Source organism: Bombus vosnesenskii, unplaced genomic scaffold, assembly GCF_011952255.1.
Source record: "Bombus vosnesenskii isolate JDL3184/JDL3185 unplaced genomic scaffold, Bvos_JDL3184-5_v1.1 scf7180000013265, whole genome shotgun sequence".
Lineage (NCBI taxonomy): Eukaryota > Metazoa > Arthropoda > Insecta > Hymenoptera > Apidae > Bombus > Bombus vosnesenskii.
The window spans coordinates 6081186-6101677 of record NW_022882925.1 but is presented as its reverse complement, the minus strand read 5'-3'; the positions used below and the strand labels follow the sequence as shown (position 1 = coordinate 6101677).

Sequence of the window (20492 nt, the reverse complement as noted above, 5' to 3'; positions counted from 1 at the left end):
CGCACTAAGGTATACATAAATTTAGCGTTTTCTCAACTTTTACAAAAAATGCACTTTTATCGCTTTCAAAATAAACGGGTTTAATTCTTCAATTATCGTAGAACAGTGTAGTCAAAATTCGTATAAAAATTCAAAGCAGCAAAAGACAAAATAAACTATAAACTATATTATCATAAAGGTATCACTGTTCGCAATAGCAGCGCTTTGAAAATCATAGAACTACCCGTTGGATAACCAGTAACCCTTGTTTCACCGAATGATTCTCCATCCGGTTGGTCGTAAGGAAGACGATGAAACGCATTCTTATGCGTTTCTGTACGTTTCGAGGAACACGGGGGAAACACGGGTGCGCCTTTTGTTCATGAGATCGAGAGGAAGGTTTCAATAACGTTAGCCTAGGGGCCCGTCTCCGTTCAGACGCGAATAAATTTCATCGGCCAACTACTGTATCCATTACTTTCCTCTTATCGACGTGGGTTTCTTCGCGTCGTGAAAGAGCACGGCACGTGACCGTTCACATGGGCCTCTGACGTCGCCGAAAAGTAAATAAGCCGTAAAATATCGTGGAGCGAAGCTTGCACCGCCTAGAAACTACCCTTGGAACTGTACACCGGAGTGGAGGTATACAGCGCGTGGAAAGGGATGGCATCTGGCTGGATTTCGTTCGTGAGGGTCGAGCTTTCGCTTTCGACGAGGCGATTTTCACGGTATCTATCACGCAACCTGTCAAACCCACGTGGAATAAATGTAGATCGTAAGACTCGAGCGTCTTGATGCCTGCTGGGAGTGCTAACACTACGATACTGTTCTCACGAGTCGTGCTAACGACGTGTGAGTATAATTTTTCAGAGGAGAAATTTGATTTTAAAGACGTTTCATAGCACCATACAAAAATTTACGACCAGAAGAAATTTCTAACTTTATATTCGAGAAGCGATATATCCAACGGAACTTTAAATAAAGCTGGGTATAGGAGCGCAATAAGCGGAAGAAAATAATGTAATACACGAACATTATATAGTTGTATAATATTGATATTTGGAATATAAAATGAAAAATCTACCTGCCTGGAAATTTTTACCATTATGTATATGTATATATGATATCGTGTAGCGTTTGAATGTCCTAAGCTTCCAATTCTTTTTTAAATTTTATATTTGAATTTCGATCCTTCGAACTTGATTTTGCAGACATTCTGATTCAATTTTTGGCTACATTGTGTGATGGTTTAATGTCGTAAGATTTTGATTCTTTCTTAAATTTTAAATTTATGTTTCCGATTCTTTATTTAACATTATATGTCGGAACTTTTCGTTTAAGATTGGATTTTGATGTAACGAATGATTAACGCAGGGAATTTGTAACGAATGAATTGATGAATGTGTTAATAGTAGATGACGAATGTTGCTAATTTAATTCCAAGTAATAAAAGCTTTATGTTTGAATATGAATGACTAATTAGAAACGTGTTAAGCTATTAGCCAAAAATGAAATGTGCGATTTGTAATAAATGAATATCAAACAACATGTGTATTCTAGGGTTAAGGAAATTATATGTTTTAAGCAACAAACTTCGTTTCTTATTAATCTAAGAGTTTCGCACGATATCGTAGATCGATATCTTAAGAAAAACCATTGTTTCAATGATAAAGTAAAGAGAGGCGATAAGATACACGCGATATAGCGCGACGATAAGATAGAAACTATATTATTTGCGATCGATAACGGATATATTTCACGGACTGTAAATGCATATAATATATCGAGGTCCCATTTGCATTTTATATGCATCACTTGTTTCGCTGGATGCCAATCTGAAAGTTAAAGTGGCGTACGAGTATGCTTTTTTGTATTGTTTGTTTAATCCTTATACAATAAACCTTTGATAATGGAATATTTGATATAACCCCGGGATTTCCCGATGGGGCCGTTATACGTGAAGTTTTTCTATAAATGGAAAATATTTGAAAGCATCAATCTTGTTTAATTGTACAGGGAGATACTTTATGTTCTTTCTATAAATAACCAAAAAAAGGGATAAAGAGAGAAAGAGCAGATGAATTTATTAAAACGTATTCAACACTCGCAAAAATGAGATTTCCTTGAAAAATAATATTTCATTAAATTGCTGTATATCCCGGCGCCTCTGCTAACTGAAATCCAACTCGCGATATTATTTAGTTTATTAATAAATAGCTAATAACTCGAATACGTAAAACCGTTTCGTTATGCCGGAGTATTCTTTAATTAATACAGGTAACGTGCACGCGAGTTTCTCGTTTTGTAAATTTAATTACGCCGGCATTCGCGGCCATAAATTAAAATTCTTCCCCTGGCTGAAAATTCATTCCCTTGACTCTTCCCGATTAATATATTACTATGTTGAAAAATATACATAAGACATCGCAACCGCTCTTATCAGCATGCTCGTTTTAATTAAGAAGTACAATTCCCCTAGCCCGCCGTGTATAATTCCTCCCTTCCTTCGATAAATAGTATCACGCGATGTGTCAGTGACTGTACACGCCGATGATGAAATCTTGAACGTTTATAGACGTCTACTTATCAGGCTGTTGAGAGAAAAACGATCACAAGGTAGGTGCAATGTGATTCCCCCGAGTAACAGAGTCTTTATTGCCGCGTAAAATATCAAGACCATGTTGTCTAGAACTGACAATTCGGCCGCGAAGTATTTAGCACGACCACGGGGAACTCAAGCTGTGTGTCTTATTGCTTGAGTTAGTTCATGGTACGTCTGGGGTCTTAAGTGCCCTTGTGTTTCTTGGTTACATCGCAGCATGTTGAATCACAGGTAGCACAGGATACAACATCTCTTAACAAGCGTCCGCACCTTTCTCTTCGCCCTTTGCAATTTGACCTATCTCTATGAAACATGTTCCTGCGAATTCACCGGGCTAAATTATCAAATACAGCGGAAATGGGACAGCAACGCACGAAAGCTTCGCGCTTTCGCTTTGTATTGTACTGCTAAAGAATTTTGTGACACTTCAAGTAGAATTTTCCTTTCTTTAACACTAACACTGCCAATGACTAAAGAAAATGGAACTTGTAAGAAATAAGTAAAAATGAAAAACACGTGAGAAATGTATGGCAAATGAAAAAAAGATTCTATCCATATATTTTACAAAAGTTAATTGTATCATCGTAACCAGTTGTATAATTTTCATAAAAATTGTAAATCCATCTCGAAATATCGAATACTTTAAATTTCATAATCCAAAATATGTTTCGCGTTGAATAAATTGTTTTAAATACTGTGTGAAATTGCATACAGTAGATGAAGTATATTTTTTGGTAACAAATTGGTACATAGTCTATGATGGAATTTTGCCAAAGCGATAGAGGTCCGTATATACATGCGTCTATGTAACTTAAAGGGTTAAACTTCTTCCTAAGTGCAGTTTATACCCTGAGATAAATTATACATCGCAATTTACCGAATTAGCTTGATCCCAAACTTTGGAACTTGTACTTGACTTCTATAATTACACACGTCGCTCACGTTGGAATTTCGCGAAATTGTAGAAGATAAACCTTGTCGCGTACAGATTCTTCCAAATGTTCTACTCAATGAACTGGTTTCATTTGTCTTCGTTACAAGCGAGATACATTGTGTTCTATAAAAGAACAAAGTAAAAAAATTTCATACAAAATACATGCAATACACGTGATGAAAGGTTTCTTTTTTCAACAAAATCCATTCAACTTTCACAAACGGATATCGACCTCATTTGTCATACTATCAGATTGTAAATCGGGAAAAAATTTTTTTCTAGTGGTATAACTTTCGCAACGATGTTCCACATTAAGCGTGCCCAGCAAACAATCGCCGCCTCCGCAACTCGTACCAGGGAAAAAATAGAAATGTCAAGTGGAACGCTCGATCCTTACAAATCCGCGTATCGTAACCAACAATAATAAAATACGACTTTGTACGAGCGTGTATAGTGTACACTTGTAACTAGCTGAACAAACTGTCATGTTCTCTTTCGAGTGCATGACGATGAAAACTCAAAGAGAAGAACTCGATAAGCTGATATCGAACTCGACCGGCATGTGGATATGTAACAGTTGTACTTGCAATTTTTACTCATTTCGACACGAGTACAGTTCATCGGCACTTTTAGTTTGAATGAAACGCGTTTGTAAAATTGACACAATTCTGTAAATTCTGTAGACGTGTAGATTGATGTTTGTGAAATTGACATGTAATTATATATAGATATAGTATAAAAGTTACGATATTAAAAAACGATGGTAGTAATAATAATAGTAGTAACTGGCTCCCTGTGAGTTTGGAGCAGAATAGACCCAACGTATTCTCTGCGTGTCGTATAAAGCGACTAAAAGGGGAAATCAGTAAAAGCAGGGGAAATGATAACTCAGCCGAAAAAAGAGCACTCGCCAAAATTCAACAGGGCAATATAAAAATAAAAATGCATAATAGTTAATTGTAGGAAGTACTAATAACGTAATTTGTGAAGGATTATAGAAAGGCTTTCTACAATTGATATAATTTCTGCAAGCTTAAAGGCTTAAAGCTTTTTAGAAAAATTTTCAAGAAAAGTTACGTTTTTCTTGGTTATAGTTTTGCAATAAAACTCTTACAGATATTGATTGCCCTTTATCTAGGCTTTATTTTTATTTTTCATTTTTTTTATTTTTGGAACATGAAATTCGTGAAGGGATGAAGAGGATTATAAAATCGGTTTAGAGTTGATATATTTGTTATTGGGAAATATAGATCTTTTTGAGAGCTTGTCAAAAATTCTCGAAAAAGTATATTTTTTTTTGTTGGAAAATTGTGAAAATATTTTTAAAGTATTACTGTTTCTTGAATTTGTCTAATTTGATTTTTGTGTCCCTTTTCTCTTATATGTGCAATTTATGAGGAGAAGAGAAGAGGATCAGAAAAGTGGTAGGATTCGTAAATTCATTATTAAAAGGAAATATTTTGTAGGTTCTTTTCGTTTTTGTAAGAGCATGAACAAATTTTTTAGAATATTGCTTTCCCTTGGCTGCATTGGTGTTTTGTCCTTTTAATCTACTTCCTATGTATATGCATGTATATACTTTGTGGCAAGATGAAGATTTGAACGAGTCGAACGACGAAGAAGGTTGTAAAAGTGCTCCAAAGTTAATGGAATTTTCGTTGGGCAAAGAGTCGAAGAGTTTTTTGAAGATTTTAAGGAAAAGTTACATAATTTTGTGGTGGACTTGAAAGACACGCTTAGGAGTTCTATTAAAAGAAAACTAATAAATAATGTCGTTTTATATTTTACGAAGATCGCAGATAATAATATTGCTAGTGATATTTATTATTTAAATCACTACTTACGAACAGATTCGTATGTTTAATTTATGCAAAGGATTTAAAAAATTATCAAACTTTCCATTCTGTTTTTTTCTATTACTTTTTATCTGTATTATGAAACCTTTTAACGATAAGGCTATAAATCCAACAAGAATTGGAACATATTTAAATAAACTTTGACCAAAATTTTCAATGTCAAATGATCTAAGACGTGGCCAAATGAATATTTTCACTCAATAAATTAACAAATTACAGTACATTGTCGAAAAATAAAATGTTACACGTGCAGATGAATGTTACCTTTCGTAGAGATAGGTCAGTTTTGCCTTTCATATATTCATTAACGCTCCTTTGTTCGATATTTAAACTAGTCTGCATTGCAGATGATTGTACGATTAAAAGAAAAAGAAAGAAAAGAACAGGCAAATTATCACGCTTGTCATTTGGCTTGTTCGTAAATTGACCGACAACAAAATGAGTCTGGAATAAAACGAAGTAAATTCTCATGCCGGCTCTACGAGCTTTCGGAGTAAAAAAAGAAAGAACAAGTAACCATACATTTTCGGGGTAGGTCAGTGAAATTATGACTATAGCTTGACGGACGAACAACGCTCCATAAATCAGCCAATGCTAGTGCCGTTTATGTATATTTTAATTTTATTCACAATCATTACACAGTTAGTTGGTTCAAAAGTATTATCATCCTTAGCTACATCTTCTTTAATATTTCTCGTCTGTTCATACGCTTCTGTCTTTATTTGTAAGATGTGATTTGTAATTATATTATATCTTTTTAACTATTCAAAATAATATTTAATATTTGTTTTGTACGAAATATTTTAACTTGAAGAACGTTTTGTTAGCTTCTGCGTTTCAGTTGTTTTCTTGGCGAGAAATTGGTTGGGCATTTTCATTCGCTCATCTTTAATACATGATTCTCGTAATTAAAACCGTGTCAACAAGCATGCTCCATTTGCAAAAGAAGAACAAGGTGGTTGAATTAACCTACGCATGAAAAAGTATCTCTCGTTTGTGCTCACGCTTGTTTTCTAATTTAGTAAAAGCACGAACAGGAAATAAATGTATTTGATAATAATCTCTGAATCAACTTGAAGGACAGAGCATAAAATCTTTCGACTTCAACATCATGTTCATATATTTTAATGAAGACTAAAAGGTTTCAATAAAAATATCCAGATACAAGGCTGACGTCAAATGATATATTATGCGGAAGCATTTTAGTAGAATGAAGATCGTGTCTCTCGTTTTCCAAAGCATAAAAAGACACTATATCTTAATTTTTCTTTTCTTATCTTCCTGTAATATAATACTCTGCATTGCTCCATTAATATATTCAATATACTAGGTGCAATTGCACCTCGTTGTGATGTAGATGAAACGATATTGAGGAAGAGCATAAACGAAGATTTATTATAACCAAGGGGAGAGAAATACGATGATGGATTAAATGAAACGATATTGCGATTACGTACATTTGTATTTTACGCGAAAATCTTGGTATTAGTCCATGTATACGTACGTAGTAAGTACTTTAATTATAAATGCAGCTAGAAAATATCTGTGTTGACTATGAAAATTTAGATCTGAACTTGAAAATGTAAATTATCATAAAAGATTATAGACTTAAATAACGTTTACCATGCTTATATCGTCTTAAATTTTATTTCCGAAATTTCCATTGTATTAATGCACATAAAATAGAAATAAAATTAAGGAACGAAATTAGCAGTAGTGATACTTTCATGTATCCGTATGTTTAAGTACTTTTAGAACAATAAATGGTAATAAATCATTGATAAAATGTACTCAGCTTATGCCTATCTACTGTACCGATCGTCAATCTTGCTATAGTTTGTGTCTTACGTTTTAAAATACCGATTTCGGAAAAAACAGTGTTTCATATGCCACTTGTTATTTGTTACGGTGAATATAGAAATTACATTCAACTCAATTATTGTGAAAGCGACAGAAACCTTATTATCTTACGGGATCTTACGGGACATCGCGTTACATGTTCTGCAATACCGACTATTCAACGATTTTATTACGCCCTCTACAATTTATAACACCGCGTCGTCCGTAATTAGCCCGTTTGAAAGTGTACCGTTTATTTAAATGAAATTTTAGTTAATACTCGATTAAATAGACTTCTGGTGATTGAATTCATTTATTGGAACGCGAACTACTATTATATGAACGAGAAATCGTAAATACTAAGGAGACTCTGTGTAAACTCTTACTATGCGAAGTTCTGATGTACGAACCCACTTGTCCCGCCAATTCACTCCATGGCTCTCTTTCTTTCTTAACCTCATATTTCCTTACCTCCAATGAGTACTTCACAGTCCCGCTTTCACTTACTCCTCGGTAATAAAAAATAAATTGAAGTATATACAATTATTGCGTCTTTTCGAACATCAAGACGGTAAATTAAAAAGTATTAAAAAAAAAAAAAAAAAAAAACAAACGCGTGTCTTCATAATAGCAAATGGGTATTTCAAACGTTAAGAACGTAAGAGGTAGACATAAAACGCATCCAGGAGATGAGTTTCACGTTTTTCTTTATTGTTATTAAATTAATGTGTTGTTCAAGGACTTATACACATATACATATGTGCACAGGCGTGTAAATGACGCGCGCGTGTGCGCACGCGTGCACATATTGTATACGTCTATATACGCACGTATGTATGTATTGTATATAACAGCGACAATTACAATGCATCGTTTATGATCAGTAATAATAATCGTAATCGAAAACCTTACCGATTACTAGATGAAACCGAAAAAATACCTGGCGAAGTAATTCATAAGTAATTAATCGTTTAATTAGTACAGTCGTTATTACTCGTAATCCTTAGTCCATCGTGGTTTCATTATCTTCTTTTTTTTTTCTTTTGTTTCTTTTGTCTTTAACGCTTATATCACTTGTTATAGATACAGGGATACAGAAAAATAATACCGCGCGGCTGTGGTGGAATCTTCTTAAAGTATATTATGTATATATATATTTATATTTATGTATATATATAAAAGGGGAACGAGGACTGTCATTAGAATAAATTTGCTCTCGCACGGATTCGCTCTGTCTCCGGTATCGAGTTTTCAGTCACGATCCAGGATCTAGCGTGCAACGATCCAATCGCGAACAAACGATTTTCCATTTGGATAAAATATCTAATATTCTTTTTCTTCGTGAAAAGTGTCCTCCCTCTTTGCTGTAAAATATCTTCGTATTCGTCACGAGAACGGTTGAACATTTAAAACATTATCTTCCGTTTGAGAAATTAATTAAATCTAATTTTCATTGTAGGATATCGTTTTTCTTCGGATTCGTTCTGAAATATTCATAAAGTTTTATAATTTTGTAATTTCATCGATCGACAAATCAGGGAGGACTTCAATTATTCCATTACATATTTCTACTATTGCCACTTTGACGAAAGATACAACAACATATCGAAGCTTTCGTATCGAAATGCATCTATCGTTTGGAAATATATATTTCTAATATTGAGGCAACGAGCTAGCTATTGTGAGAATTTCATTTGAATATCTGAAGTATCGTAAAAACCTTTTAACAAACCTTTGCATCCTCCTAACTCTCCTTGCGATATTTTTAACGATACACAGACCTTTTATGCCGAGAATAAGAAAGTTAAAAAAGCTGAAAATTCCTAGACAGCAATATAAATCCACAAGATAACAAATCTATAATAATCGAATTAGAACTTTAAAAGACGATGGAATTTACAATGTACAATTTACAATGATACTGCTTATAATTATATATCAAAATTCTAAACGACACACGCGCGCACACAGTACACACCACGCACATACACACAATGAAGTTTGCAATTTATCGAAACTCAAATCTTTTGCCTTGTTAACCGAACGAAGATCAAGTTTGCACGAAATTATCTGTCCTTTCCAAGGAGTAAGAAACACGAAATATCCGCGACAGGATCGATGCACAGGAAATTCCAGACCGTAATGTCGCGATGCTTTCCACATCGCTTTTTAAACAACGTTAGGATAAATTGTAGCTTTACTTAACGATCCTACCAGCCGAGCTCGTCTACGTGATTAGCGAGATCGGGATATCAATTTTACACGAGCTGCACTATTTAGGTCCTTGGTCCATTTTCGACGCATACGTTTTATTTACAAGACATTATTACTCTTTTTTTTCTCTTTTATTTCTCTTTGGTGCGTGCCTTACCACGTTACTCTCTTACTCTCTTTCTCTCCCCCTTTTTCTCCCCGTTTTTTTTTTCATTTATTTTACTTTATTTGGTTTGTATGCATAAATTAATTCTCTTCATGGCGGATCGAGAGCGAATCGTCGAGAGGACCTCCGTGTATATAAATCGTTTTCACACGTCGACAAGTAGATCGGGAAACTCGCGTATCTTTTTGTCCATCTTTCTTTTTATTAATGTTATTATTATTTATATTTTTTTTTTTTGTTTTTCATCGAGGGACATATTAGTCGAAGTAGCTCAAACGAATACAATCTCTACGTCGGATGGTTCTTCGTCGAATTAAACGTTGTCAAGCACTTTTTGAGACGATGCCACGCCTACGGAGACAGATAGGTTCGGGCTACGAGAGTCTTGATTTTTATTAATCGAATCGCTCTGGCAAAGAACTTGTATTTAGTGAAATTTTGAAAAGAAGCTGAACATCTCGTAGTCTGAGAAAGTACCGTTTCATCGCTTGAGGATAGAAGAATTGTCAGAGACAGTGGAACTATTATTTTTTAAATCATCGCAATTCTAGCGAAATGCAGGTATCGTATTTTTCCTTACTGTTATATACAGCTTCATTTTTTATAAGCAATTAAAAGTCATTTAATAAATTGCACGATGATTGAAAAGATTACTTCATTATTTTTATGCCACCGTTCTTTGCTTCATCCATCGCTCTCGTAACGTTTTATTTCTCTCCGTAAGATAGGGAAACGTAACACAGTCGACTCCGATCGTCCCCACAGGCGAAAGACGATATTCCACCTCGCCGTGATCGATATGGAAATATCGAAGGTATTTCTCAGATTTCTTTCACTCGATTTTCTTTCCCCCCGTCTCAATTTCACTGCTTCATGTACTTCTTTCCCTCCCTCACTCTCATTCACCCACTCACACATTCTCTCTTTTGTATGACATGCTATTACCTGTATATGACACATTTACAATAATAACAATATGTTACTCGTCGACAATCGCCACCTCGGTCCACCTCGGTCCTTAATTCGTACTTTTTTTTCTTCTTTATGTATACGTGTTATATTCATATACTCATATTTATATATTTATATATTTATATAATCCGAAAAAGTTCAGTGCGTGTGTATGTATCGGTAGTGTCTATGTGTATGTATTTTCCGTGTATGTATTTCTGAGTGTTCAAAGGTCCTGGACCCCCTCCATCATTTCATTCATCATCGTCCCCACCTTTCTATCCCTTTCGTCTTTTTCTCGCCTTTTGCTCGATCGTTTATCACAAAGTTTCTCGAATGCGTCATCAAACATCCGAATTATCACGCTTTTTGCATCCTTGCTGTTTATAATTCTCTCACGAAATCGTCAATCAAATTCTCTTGCTCTCGTCGAGTAACAATTACGATTCGTTGCGATCCGATTAATGGCTGTTTCGTTCGTGACAATGGCCTCGCGCGATGCAGATCGGCTTTAACTTGTTTCGCGTTGCACATGGGAAAATAAAACGATACACTGATGAAATTATCGCTGTATTCCATCCGAATTTAATTTCTTAAAATATAACGACGAACGTGCTGAGCTTCAAGCGGTCTCTCTTTCTTTAGTGGAAGTTTAAATAAAGTTGAAATGCATCGTTCTTTGCTTTGATTATTTCCGTAATTACGTATGATTTATACGACGTTTATAATTATTACAGCTTTTTACTTGAGCTTAGAATCTAGAAACTGATGAGTTAAAAATTTGAGTCCTCGGCTTTAGAAAATCGTATCATCTTCCTTGGAGGAATGGAATATTGGAAACGTGCATTGAAATCTTCGCTGTGATTTCCTATTGATTAAAAAAATTGATATTGTGCTTCTTCCAAAGAGAGAAGACATGCCATGCGATATAAATGTCACCGCACGAAAACCAAGGAATACAGTAATATTTTCCACCATAGAACGACGTATCATTTTTCTTTCCTCTCACACAACACAACGTCAATGTATCGTTTCGACTCAGTGTAATTTGTTAATGCGTGTTTAGTGTACGAATCGGGGAGGTTAAAATTCCGAGCCAGGACTCGCTGTTGCGTAATTTGAATCGTTTAATTGCCTGCGTCCATTGGAAATGAGATATTTCAATCTAATTCGTTTTAATGATTCGTCCCGTTCTAATGATTTTATTTTACATTTACCGGCGTATGTTCGTTACGCGGATGAAATGAATCTGCACGAAAGCCTGGACACGATTTTCCAACCTTCCCTCGGTACGAGGAGAAAAATCAATTCAGTGCACGGTTTGGTTAGCAAAGTTTCATTTTGCGTTTGTCTATGGGAAATTAACGGCGGAGTAGAAAATGATTAGAGCTTCTTGCACGTGGTAACATGCGTGTACGTGTCATTGATGCGTATGCGGACAACTGCCTCGTTGGATGCGATTCACGCGTGATCGATGCAAATTACAAATATCGTGTGCGTGGTCGAATAAATTGTCTCTATCCCCATCGTTACTCGTAGAAATTTGTATTATTTTTTATTATATTTGCAGGCAGTTAAAAATTTCCCTCTCGTAAAACTTTGGCAAGAAATAATTTATACTTGTATATTACGATTTAAGCGGATTCCATTCAAATTTTGTTGCATTCTTTCAATTTCATGTACCTCGATATTTTTCGTATTTCACAGATTCTTCGTAAAAATTTCTTTAAAAAGGATTCCCTATACCAAGGGTATTCCTTTAAAACGGAATTCATCCTAAAAAGACGATCGCTTGAAAAGAGAATTTCTCTTAAAAAAGGTACTCCTCTGAGAACAAAGAATTTTCTGCAGAAAGGTATTCTCTTTGAAAGTGAATTAAAAAAGAATTCCTGGTAAAAAGAAATTTCTACAAACTGAAAAAATTCCTCCAACTAATTACCTCACGTGTGGCCACTCGCTACGGCCACTCAAACTCAGATATTCCGAAAAGAAATAAAACTGAACGTATTACACGCGTTAGGGACAAGTTCGGTTGATCGACTTTCGGATATTTCTTGCCGAACGTAATCGAGCTTCAGGAGCTCGTTTCAAGATAACGATAATTTTTACGAAAGAGAAAAACCAGTGTTCTTACCACCGCCGCGAGAACAAGCGGGCTGGCCTTTCATTAACTCTCGCTTAATCGTTTTATAATGTTGATTCCTTCACATAGAAACAGGTGAATTCGTGCCGACCGGTCGTTAATGTGGCTTTGTGTGGCGGAAACTTGTGCGTAGCCTGGTCGGGCAAACGGTAAAAAACAGTCGACAAGGAAGCATGAAGGTATACGCGAAATTTTCAATTGATAATACGTCGAGATTTGGTTGAGATATCACGACGAATAAACTTCCCTTTCCTCTTCATCGAGCATGGTTTTCGATTATCGTAATTGTCGCATTTGCCATAATTCACAGAGGAGGTTGCACTCTGACTTTATTATATTCAAAGAAATTGAGTAAATTAAAGTAAAAATGAATCACCGATACTGCGGCTTTTATTGTACTTTCAAACATTCTTCTTGCTTAAGGGTTCCTTTACGTTTATACCTTTTATCCGAGTATATCCAAGCCAGAAGGTAAAGTGTCTTTAAACTAACGTTGATTCCCCTTCATCTCTCCCTAAGCATTGCCGATAAAAAATTAAAGAAAATGTTTATTTTCGCTATAAATTTTGAGACTCTTCAAGCGCTAGCGATACATTATACGCAGGGAAATGTATAAAAATCGTTTGTCGGTTATATGAAGAATAATTAAATCGTTACATGCTGTTTAATATATCATCGTAGAGTCGCGTTCGTTTCTTTTTTTCTTCTTTTTTTTTTTCGTTTTTCTCATTCTTTTTCCTTTAAAAAAGTGCGTTTTATATCTTGGGATAATGTTCGCGTTACTCCAATTAACATTACACTTATTCACGAGCGATTACGAATATATTTACTCATTCCGACGATTACAGCTATCGTGTACGGATCACTGGTTTTCTCGTGGCATGCTCAACACATACGAGGATAGAAAACCATGCCTTTGCGAAATTCGAAAAAAGGAACGCTAAGAATCCATAATCAACATGGTATAACTTGTTACGTTCTTAAAAATTGTACGAAGGAATTGTTGTTGAGAGAAGGAAACGATGCTTCTGATTCACTCCTCTGTTTCGTTAAAATATTTAAACGATATTGTACTCTACTTTCTTTAATAAATAGAAATAAGTGCTTCAAGGTTTCGTGACGATTATTCTTAATCCAAAACTAATTGACTGATTGTATATTCACTGAGTGTATATAAAAAAATGAATCAATGAGACTTTTTGATATGTATTATGAAAAAAAGTAATATCACATTTATCATCAAATGAAGTAATTTCTATCAATTTTATAATGTACAAACGATAATTTCAGATTAAGTTCTGAAGACGAAGAAATAATAGGAGATATAGCTGTGTTTCAAAACCTCGACATTTGAAATTGTCAAATTCAACTTCCTCTGAACACATGTGCAAATACGAAGCAGAAAGCACACTTTCCTTCTACGGCATGTTTCTATGATTCCCGTGAAAACCGATCGACGTAGCTGCGTCGACGAAACCTAATCGACTTCCTCGTCGAGCATGCTACGTTAGAATGAATGAGAGATCACGAATGGTTGAACGCGCGACACGACATTATAGAAGAAACGCGTTTCTTTTCCTCTTACTCCTCTTTTTATCTTCTCTACCTCGAATCACTTTCACATTTATTTTTGCGACGATCTCCACGTTGTGGCACATCACGTTCGCTATTGCTATTTTTTCCTCGTGTGTACATACTCAATCATCGTTTACACGCGACAAGACGCAGACAAGAACAGATTCATTCTTCCACTTCTCTCAGACAATCTTTCTTCGTTTCTTACATTTACATACCCGTTATAATAAAATACACATTCGCGAATGTCACAGTGCTGCTTTGTTTCATCTTTATTCTCTCTTTTTCTCCCGCTATCTCTCTTTCTTTCTCTCTGCTTGTTTTACCTTAGCGCAATTTAATCGCTCTTCTGCATATCTCGTCCATCCTTCTCTCCTTCATTCCTCAACCCCTACCTCGTTTCTATCTCCAGCCGACTCTTCTCGCATCTATAATTATGTACAAGGTGGAAATTGATTAAGTGTTCACTGATAAGCGCTCCCTTGCTCACTTTCTCCCGCTCTCGCACGCCATTTATAAAAAATTGATTCGTTTTTACTCTTTTCTCCCCCTTTTCTTTTTTTGAAGATTGAAATCTTCACCGGATATATACTTATCGTTAACACTTTCTTCTCGAACGTCGCTCCAATCCGTTTTCGTTATTAATTGTACCACCTTCACCAGCCTGACCTTTCAGAGAGTTAAGTTCATTCGATTCACGTTCGTAACCAGCATAAGATCTCCTTCCAAGATGTTGCACCGCTTGACGTATTATGAAAAATATTCTCAAAGACAATCGTGTTCGCCCATCACAGATATAGTTCCAACGTCAGAGGTACGGGCTGCTACACTTTCAACGTTCCCTTGCCCCCTTCATCTCTACCCCTCTTTTTCTTTCTCTAAAATTAAATTTATTAAGGTCGCTCTTACACTTGTATGTATATGTATATGTAACAAGAGTCTTCGTTCTATGTACACGTGTTCATTTCCTTTCTTTCTTTGTTAAACGTTCGAAGAGAGGGTGAGAAGACTTTCCCGCTCTCCAACGATCTCGTCGTCGTTTCGTCGTAAAACACTCTTGCAAATCGTCCACAAATATTCTATCTCGTTCTATCACGAACGTTTCACTTTCATCTTCGCTTGGGATCAATGCATCCACCCTCGAAGCACGATCGTCGAGAACGATGGTCGCGTTACGTTAAAGGCGCGTTGTTTTATTTTTTTTTCTCTCTTCTCTAATATTTACATCCCACCAAGGAGCGTACAGGGTCCATTTTCTAAAAGAGACCTCGGGGATCCCAGGTGGAGTTATTTTACTTTAAGGCAGTGTCGTTCGTCTGGGATGAGTATCTCTGGATTCCTTGATACAGTAACACACATCAAGTCATCCAAGTCTCGTGCTGATCTCGTGGTCTCGCGTACTTCTTCAATCGTGATGATCGTTTCTGCACCGGTTTGAACTCCACACTAGAGCCAGCATGATCAAACGAGCGAAGGGCATCGTCGTTTGATTCCGGATTACGTGGAATGATGGTTCGAACTCGACTTCGAAACACGGCCCCGTGTGTCATACGGGTTCTTCCCGTTTAAAGTTGATGTTCTGCGAGGCGCAAAAGTCACGTGTGAACGGGATGCAGTTGAACAGCTTGCACACCTCGCACTCGTACACTGGCACGTTATAGAACAGGGCTAGAAGAAGGGTAAACAGGACGACGATGAGGATCAGGCAGATCCAAATTAGCCAAATCTTGCGGCGACGGTCGTAGTGGCCGAACGAGATGAAAGGCATCAGCGCGTATGCCGCCAGGAAACCGAAGATGAAACCGAACAGATGAGCGTAGTTGTCCACCCATGGAAGCATGCCGAGGATTAGCAGGCCTAGAAGAACGAAGATCAGCTTCGACAGGACTCGGCGAGGATGCTTTAGCATCGGCCAACAGTGCAGCACCTCGACGATCAACGTGGCGAGAAGGGCGAAGTGCGCCCCTGCTGGCCCCACCTGTAAACAATGAGAGTTGAATGGTTTTAAATCGCGTTTGAAGCGAAATACTTGATTTACTTCAATGCTAATTTCTATTTTAATTTAGTTCCCTAGGCGATCGTTAATTTTTTGAAATACTCGCGTTGGTTATGGGATGATTTGTACCTTTATTTACATGCTAATTTTTGGATTTCTCTCCTAATTAATTTGCTAGGCCATCGTTGATATTTCGAAGTATTCACATTAGTTATATGGGAAGTTGGTCGTTATTTTGCTTGTGACAATGGATTTCTATTTCGATGTTAATTTTGTGTTTCTCTTTCAAAAAGTCGACTATTCAGCATGTTTACTAATTGCAGATATTGGTATGAAATCTTCCTTTATTATGGTCAATTCTTTTAAACGCTTATTAATTTGGAATACTCGTATGAAACGTTCCATTGTAGGACTCATTTCCAATCGTATCGCCGTGTTTCCGCAATTCCATTCGTATCAATTCAAAGTACGCAATATCAGTCGAAAAGAATCGTACATAAATTTCCATTTACAGAAAATAATATCCTTCCACTCTACACCATTTCTATTACACAGAAACCTCTTACAACAAACTATCGCTGAACGATACGAATTATCGATAACCCACGCAGGAGAAATCGCGTTAACGTACTCGACCAGCTTTCTCCAAGCAGTCAGGCTGAAACAATAATTAACACTATGCCGCGTAAAGAGAAAGGGCGAAAGAGAGAGAGAGAGAAAGAGAGGGAGAGAGAAATAGAGAGATAGAGACAAAGTTTCCCAGGGCGGAAGGTACGTTTAACCAAACTAATTAGAACAAATTGGACGGTATTAGTTCTCGAGGAACGGTGCTTTCTGTCCGCCCCTTTATTCTCCCGTCTTCTCTGAGAACTGGTGGCTGCCTTAATTCACGAGTGTACGCTCTCTGATAGAGGAAAACAGTCGGAATAGAGAGACTAGAGGGAATAGAATTGACGTATAACTCCAAGTTCACCGACGTGTTAAGGGGGTAAACTGTCGAGCGATAAGACGGCCGAGGGTGAGAAACACCGTAAAGGAAACGATCGTAATGCTGTTAACCCTTTTCATGGGTATGAGTCACGGTGCAAACCTGGTCTCTGAGCAATTACTTCGCCCGAACGGGGCCAAAGCGTCGATTAAATCGACGATACACAATGAAATGCGCCTGTTAAACGTCCCGTGAGGTTATTCAATTAAAACTGCTACGTGGCATCTAATAAAACCATCGCAGCTCGATAATTAGCCTCTCGCTTGCCTGGCAATTTCTGCAGAAAGAAGAAAGTTCTTTCTGTTCTTATTCGTGAAGATATGGTTAAGTTGTGTTGCGTTGAAACGCAATTGAGTGGCGTTGTGTCTTGGTCTCTTGATTTTCTAAATAAAAGCATAAGTTTTAATTTCCTCTTTAATAAAAATTTGAGTTGTATTAAAACGTTTGTGTGTGTGGGTTAAGAAATAATTTAATTTTTGTGGTATTCCTCTTCAACGTGTAGTCTTTCTATATTTTAAGGACAATTAGATATGTTGTGGTGTTAAATATTATCTTTGTTCCAACAATATCTACAATGTCTGCATTAAAGAATTTGTAAGGGAGCATCCAATTAGTCTTATTTATTGCTCTCATCTTTATGTGCTCTTTGAATATTTCGAAACCCCTTAAAGAACATATACACTCGCGTGACAGTAATCTCACCTATTTTTCTGGGCTATATGATCGTAATCCAGGGTACGTTTGTTTCGTCTCGACATTTCTTTGAGAAATTAAAATATGCGTACCTCTGCTCTGTAAGGAACGAATATCGCACTGGCCAAGTTTCCAGCTAATGCGCCGATAAAATAAATCAAAGCGATACGCAGCGAGCCAGTTAACTTCTCCAAGTCCCGCATCAAGAAATACTGAACCATTAGCGTGATCGACAGATGAAGAACTCTATAAGTCAAACATAATACCACATGATAATTTAATATAATTCTCTACTGAAAAAATATTCTGCGTAATTATTTCGAAATAAATTCTGTTCAGAAACGTACCCAGCGTGAAGAAACATGGTGGTGAAGAGTCTATAGAACTGATCTGGCCACTCGGGATGAAGAAATGGTATCATACCGCAGACATCGTGCAAACACTCGACCTGGGAACAGAGCGACGCCTCCTCGTGGAAGTAGCCATGTACGAAATCACAATATTCCTTAGTGGTGATACGACACATCCCGTGGATACCGATGCAACAGGGATGACCGATCACCTCACAAACCATATGCTCTGCCATCTTGTCCTTGTATCGGCTTACTGGGAAATTTCCATTGCTCCGTTGACTCCCGTTTCTACTGTTGAGCAAGACAAAACGGGTTCCTCGATATTATTCAAGAAAAATATTGGAAAATTCAGGAAAATATCTTTGAAGTTTTATCACCTTTGGTGCTTGAAGATTTTTGGTAACATGATAGAATTTTAAAGTTTTCGTCATTGCTAGATACGTGGATAAATGCTACATAACAAATATAGAAGAGATTGGATTTTTAGATGACGAATTTACCTAAACCGTTGATTAAACGGATTAGTTTTTCGACAGATAGGCCACTTGGTGATGTCATCAGGCCATTCGTAAGGTGCTATACTAGCTGGAGCGTCGCAGAACTTTGGATCCAACCCGCAAACCGATCCGCTTATGCGTCCTCCCGGTCCACTGTCCCCAGGTCCCCATTTTTTCCATGTGGATATCGTGTTCTATAGTTTTTGAAAGCACCATTAAACACTTTAATCAATCTACCTTCAAAAGATACAATCGATAAATGATGCAAATAATTAAAATTAAAAGTACTTCAGGATTCCTATAGCGTGCAAAATTAATTGGAATATCAGGTTCTGGAAATTAACAGTTTTACAAGAAATGTAGGCAACGTATAAAATACAGTATAAAAAATTGTTCAAATATAAGTAATTAAGGATTCTTCTATATACACGCATGCAAAACTAATTCCAATATAAATTTCTAGAAGCAAGAACTACCGATGTGTTCGTAATTCATATAAACATAAATATCTAATATAACATATAAAATAAGTATCTATATAAATAATCGACAACAAGATAGAAATTCCACAGAAATTTACCGTGGCAGTCGATCTCAATCCCCGGACCAGTTGGTTCGTAAAAGAGGAAATTATATTATAAACATGATACGAGGGGATATTCTGCAAAGGAATATCTAATTTCCTTTATATTTAATATTTTCCAGCTGGAAACGAAATAACAACTCACAGAGCAATCCGCTTTGCTGGATTGCACGCAGCCAGAGTCGTCGTTTCTGATGCAGCATGCGGTGTCCCGTTCTCTTTCCCGCCAGACGTCGATCTCCTTCAAAATTTTAATATCGCGACGCATACACGGTGCAAACTTCGCGCCCAGATGAATCAAATCCGCGGCCCTCGGACCAAACCAGAAATTCGCTGGTTCCTGGTAGTCCACTTGTTGCAACGACAGACTGGTCACCAGAACCTACCGCACAATTTTCACGATATTCTTTCTACGCCGAATTGCTTTACTTTCTGTGACTGTAGGAATTTTCTCAGTAATTACAATAGCATAGGATAGGATTTTTTAGAGTAATTTATAGTAACTGGGAGGAGTTTGAATTTTCTGATTATCTTTTCTATGAACTATACAATGTGATTTTGTTGAGAATATTATAAGAAAAGTAGATCTAATGGATGACTAAGGATTGGAAAAGATTGAAGTTCGTAAGAAAATTGATAATTGGAAGTCTTGGACTCACCAAGCCCGATCTGTGACTAAGATCCATGCCCACAGGTCCAAAACCGTAACACGCTAACGAGATTATCAAAATAAGAACTTGAACGGTGGTAATCCAATACGTAAAATACGGACGATGGTCTTCGAAGTCGTCCAGTTGCCTTCTGACGTCTGGTTTCTGAGACACGCTCTTTCGAAAAGATCTCCTGCAAGCATAAAACAATATTTTTCATATCTTTCTTTTATACTCTTCTATTCTTCTCACTTTCCACTCTAAATGCAAATAATTTCAAAGCTTAACATTATCAGTAAGAATTTATATACTTAAATTATTATTATTTCCTTTTAACATGCTCACTGCGTATGTTATACGTTATCAAATAGTTTTCATTCAGTATATAGTTTCATTCGTATTATATTGTAAAACCGCTTCTACATTTGCATATATTTGCATGTGTGCTGCTATCAATAAATAATGAACACCTC

At 36.5% G+C, this 20492-nt stretch overlaps 1 protein-coding gene across 4 annotated transcripts in view; it reads right to left on the bottom strand.

Moving 5' to 3' along the window:
- Positions 1-7900: 7900 nt before the first annotated feature.
- Positions 7901-20492, bottom strand: part of LOC117243438 (inactive rhomboid protein 1) — a 299403-nt gene continuing 286811 nt past the window's right edge. For 2 of the 4 annotated variants that reach the window (XM_033510939.1, XM_033510941.1), the window contains exons 11-17: positions 20029-20212; positions 19515-19751; positions 19367-19393; positions 18790-18980; positions 18284-18580; positions 18029-18182; positions 7901-16237 (exon numbers count right to left, since the gene is read on the bottom strand). In XM_033510939.1, the coding sequence (XP_033366830.1) occupies positions 15806-16237; positions 18029-18182; positions 18284-18580; positions 18790-18980; positions 19367-19393; positions 19515-19751; positions 20029-20212 (1522 nt within the window). In that variant the 3' untranslated portion in view covers positions 7901-15805. The remainder of the gene's footprint in view (positions 16238-18028; positions 18183-18283; positions 18581-18789; positions 18981-19366; positions 19394-19514; positions 19752-20028; positions 20213-20492) is intronic. The other 2 variants (XM_033510940.1, XM_033510942.1) reach the window with 2 other exon arrangements.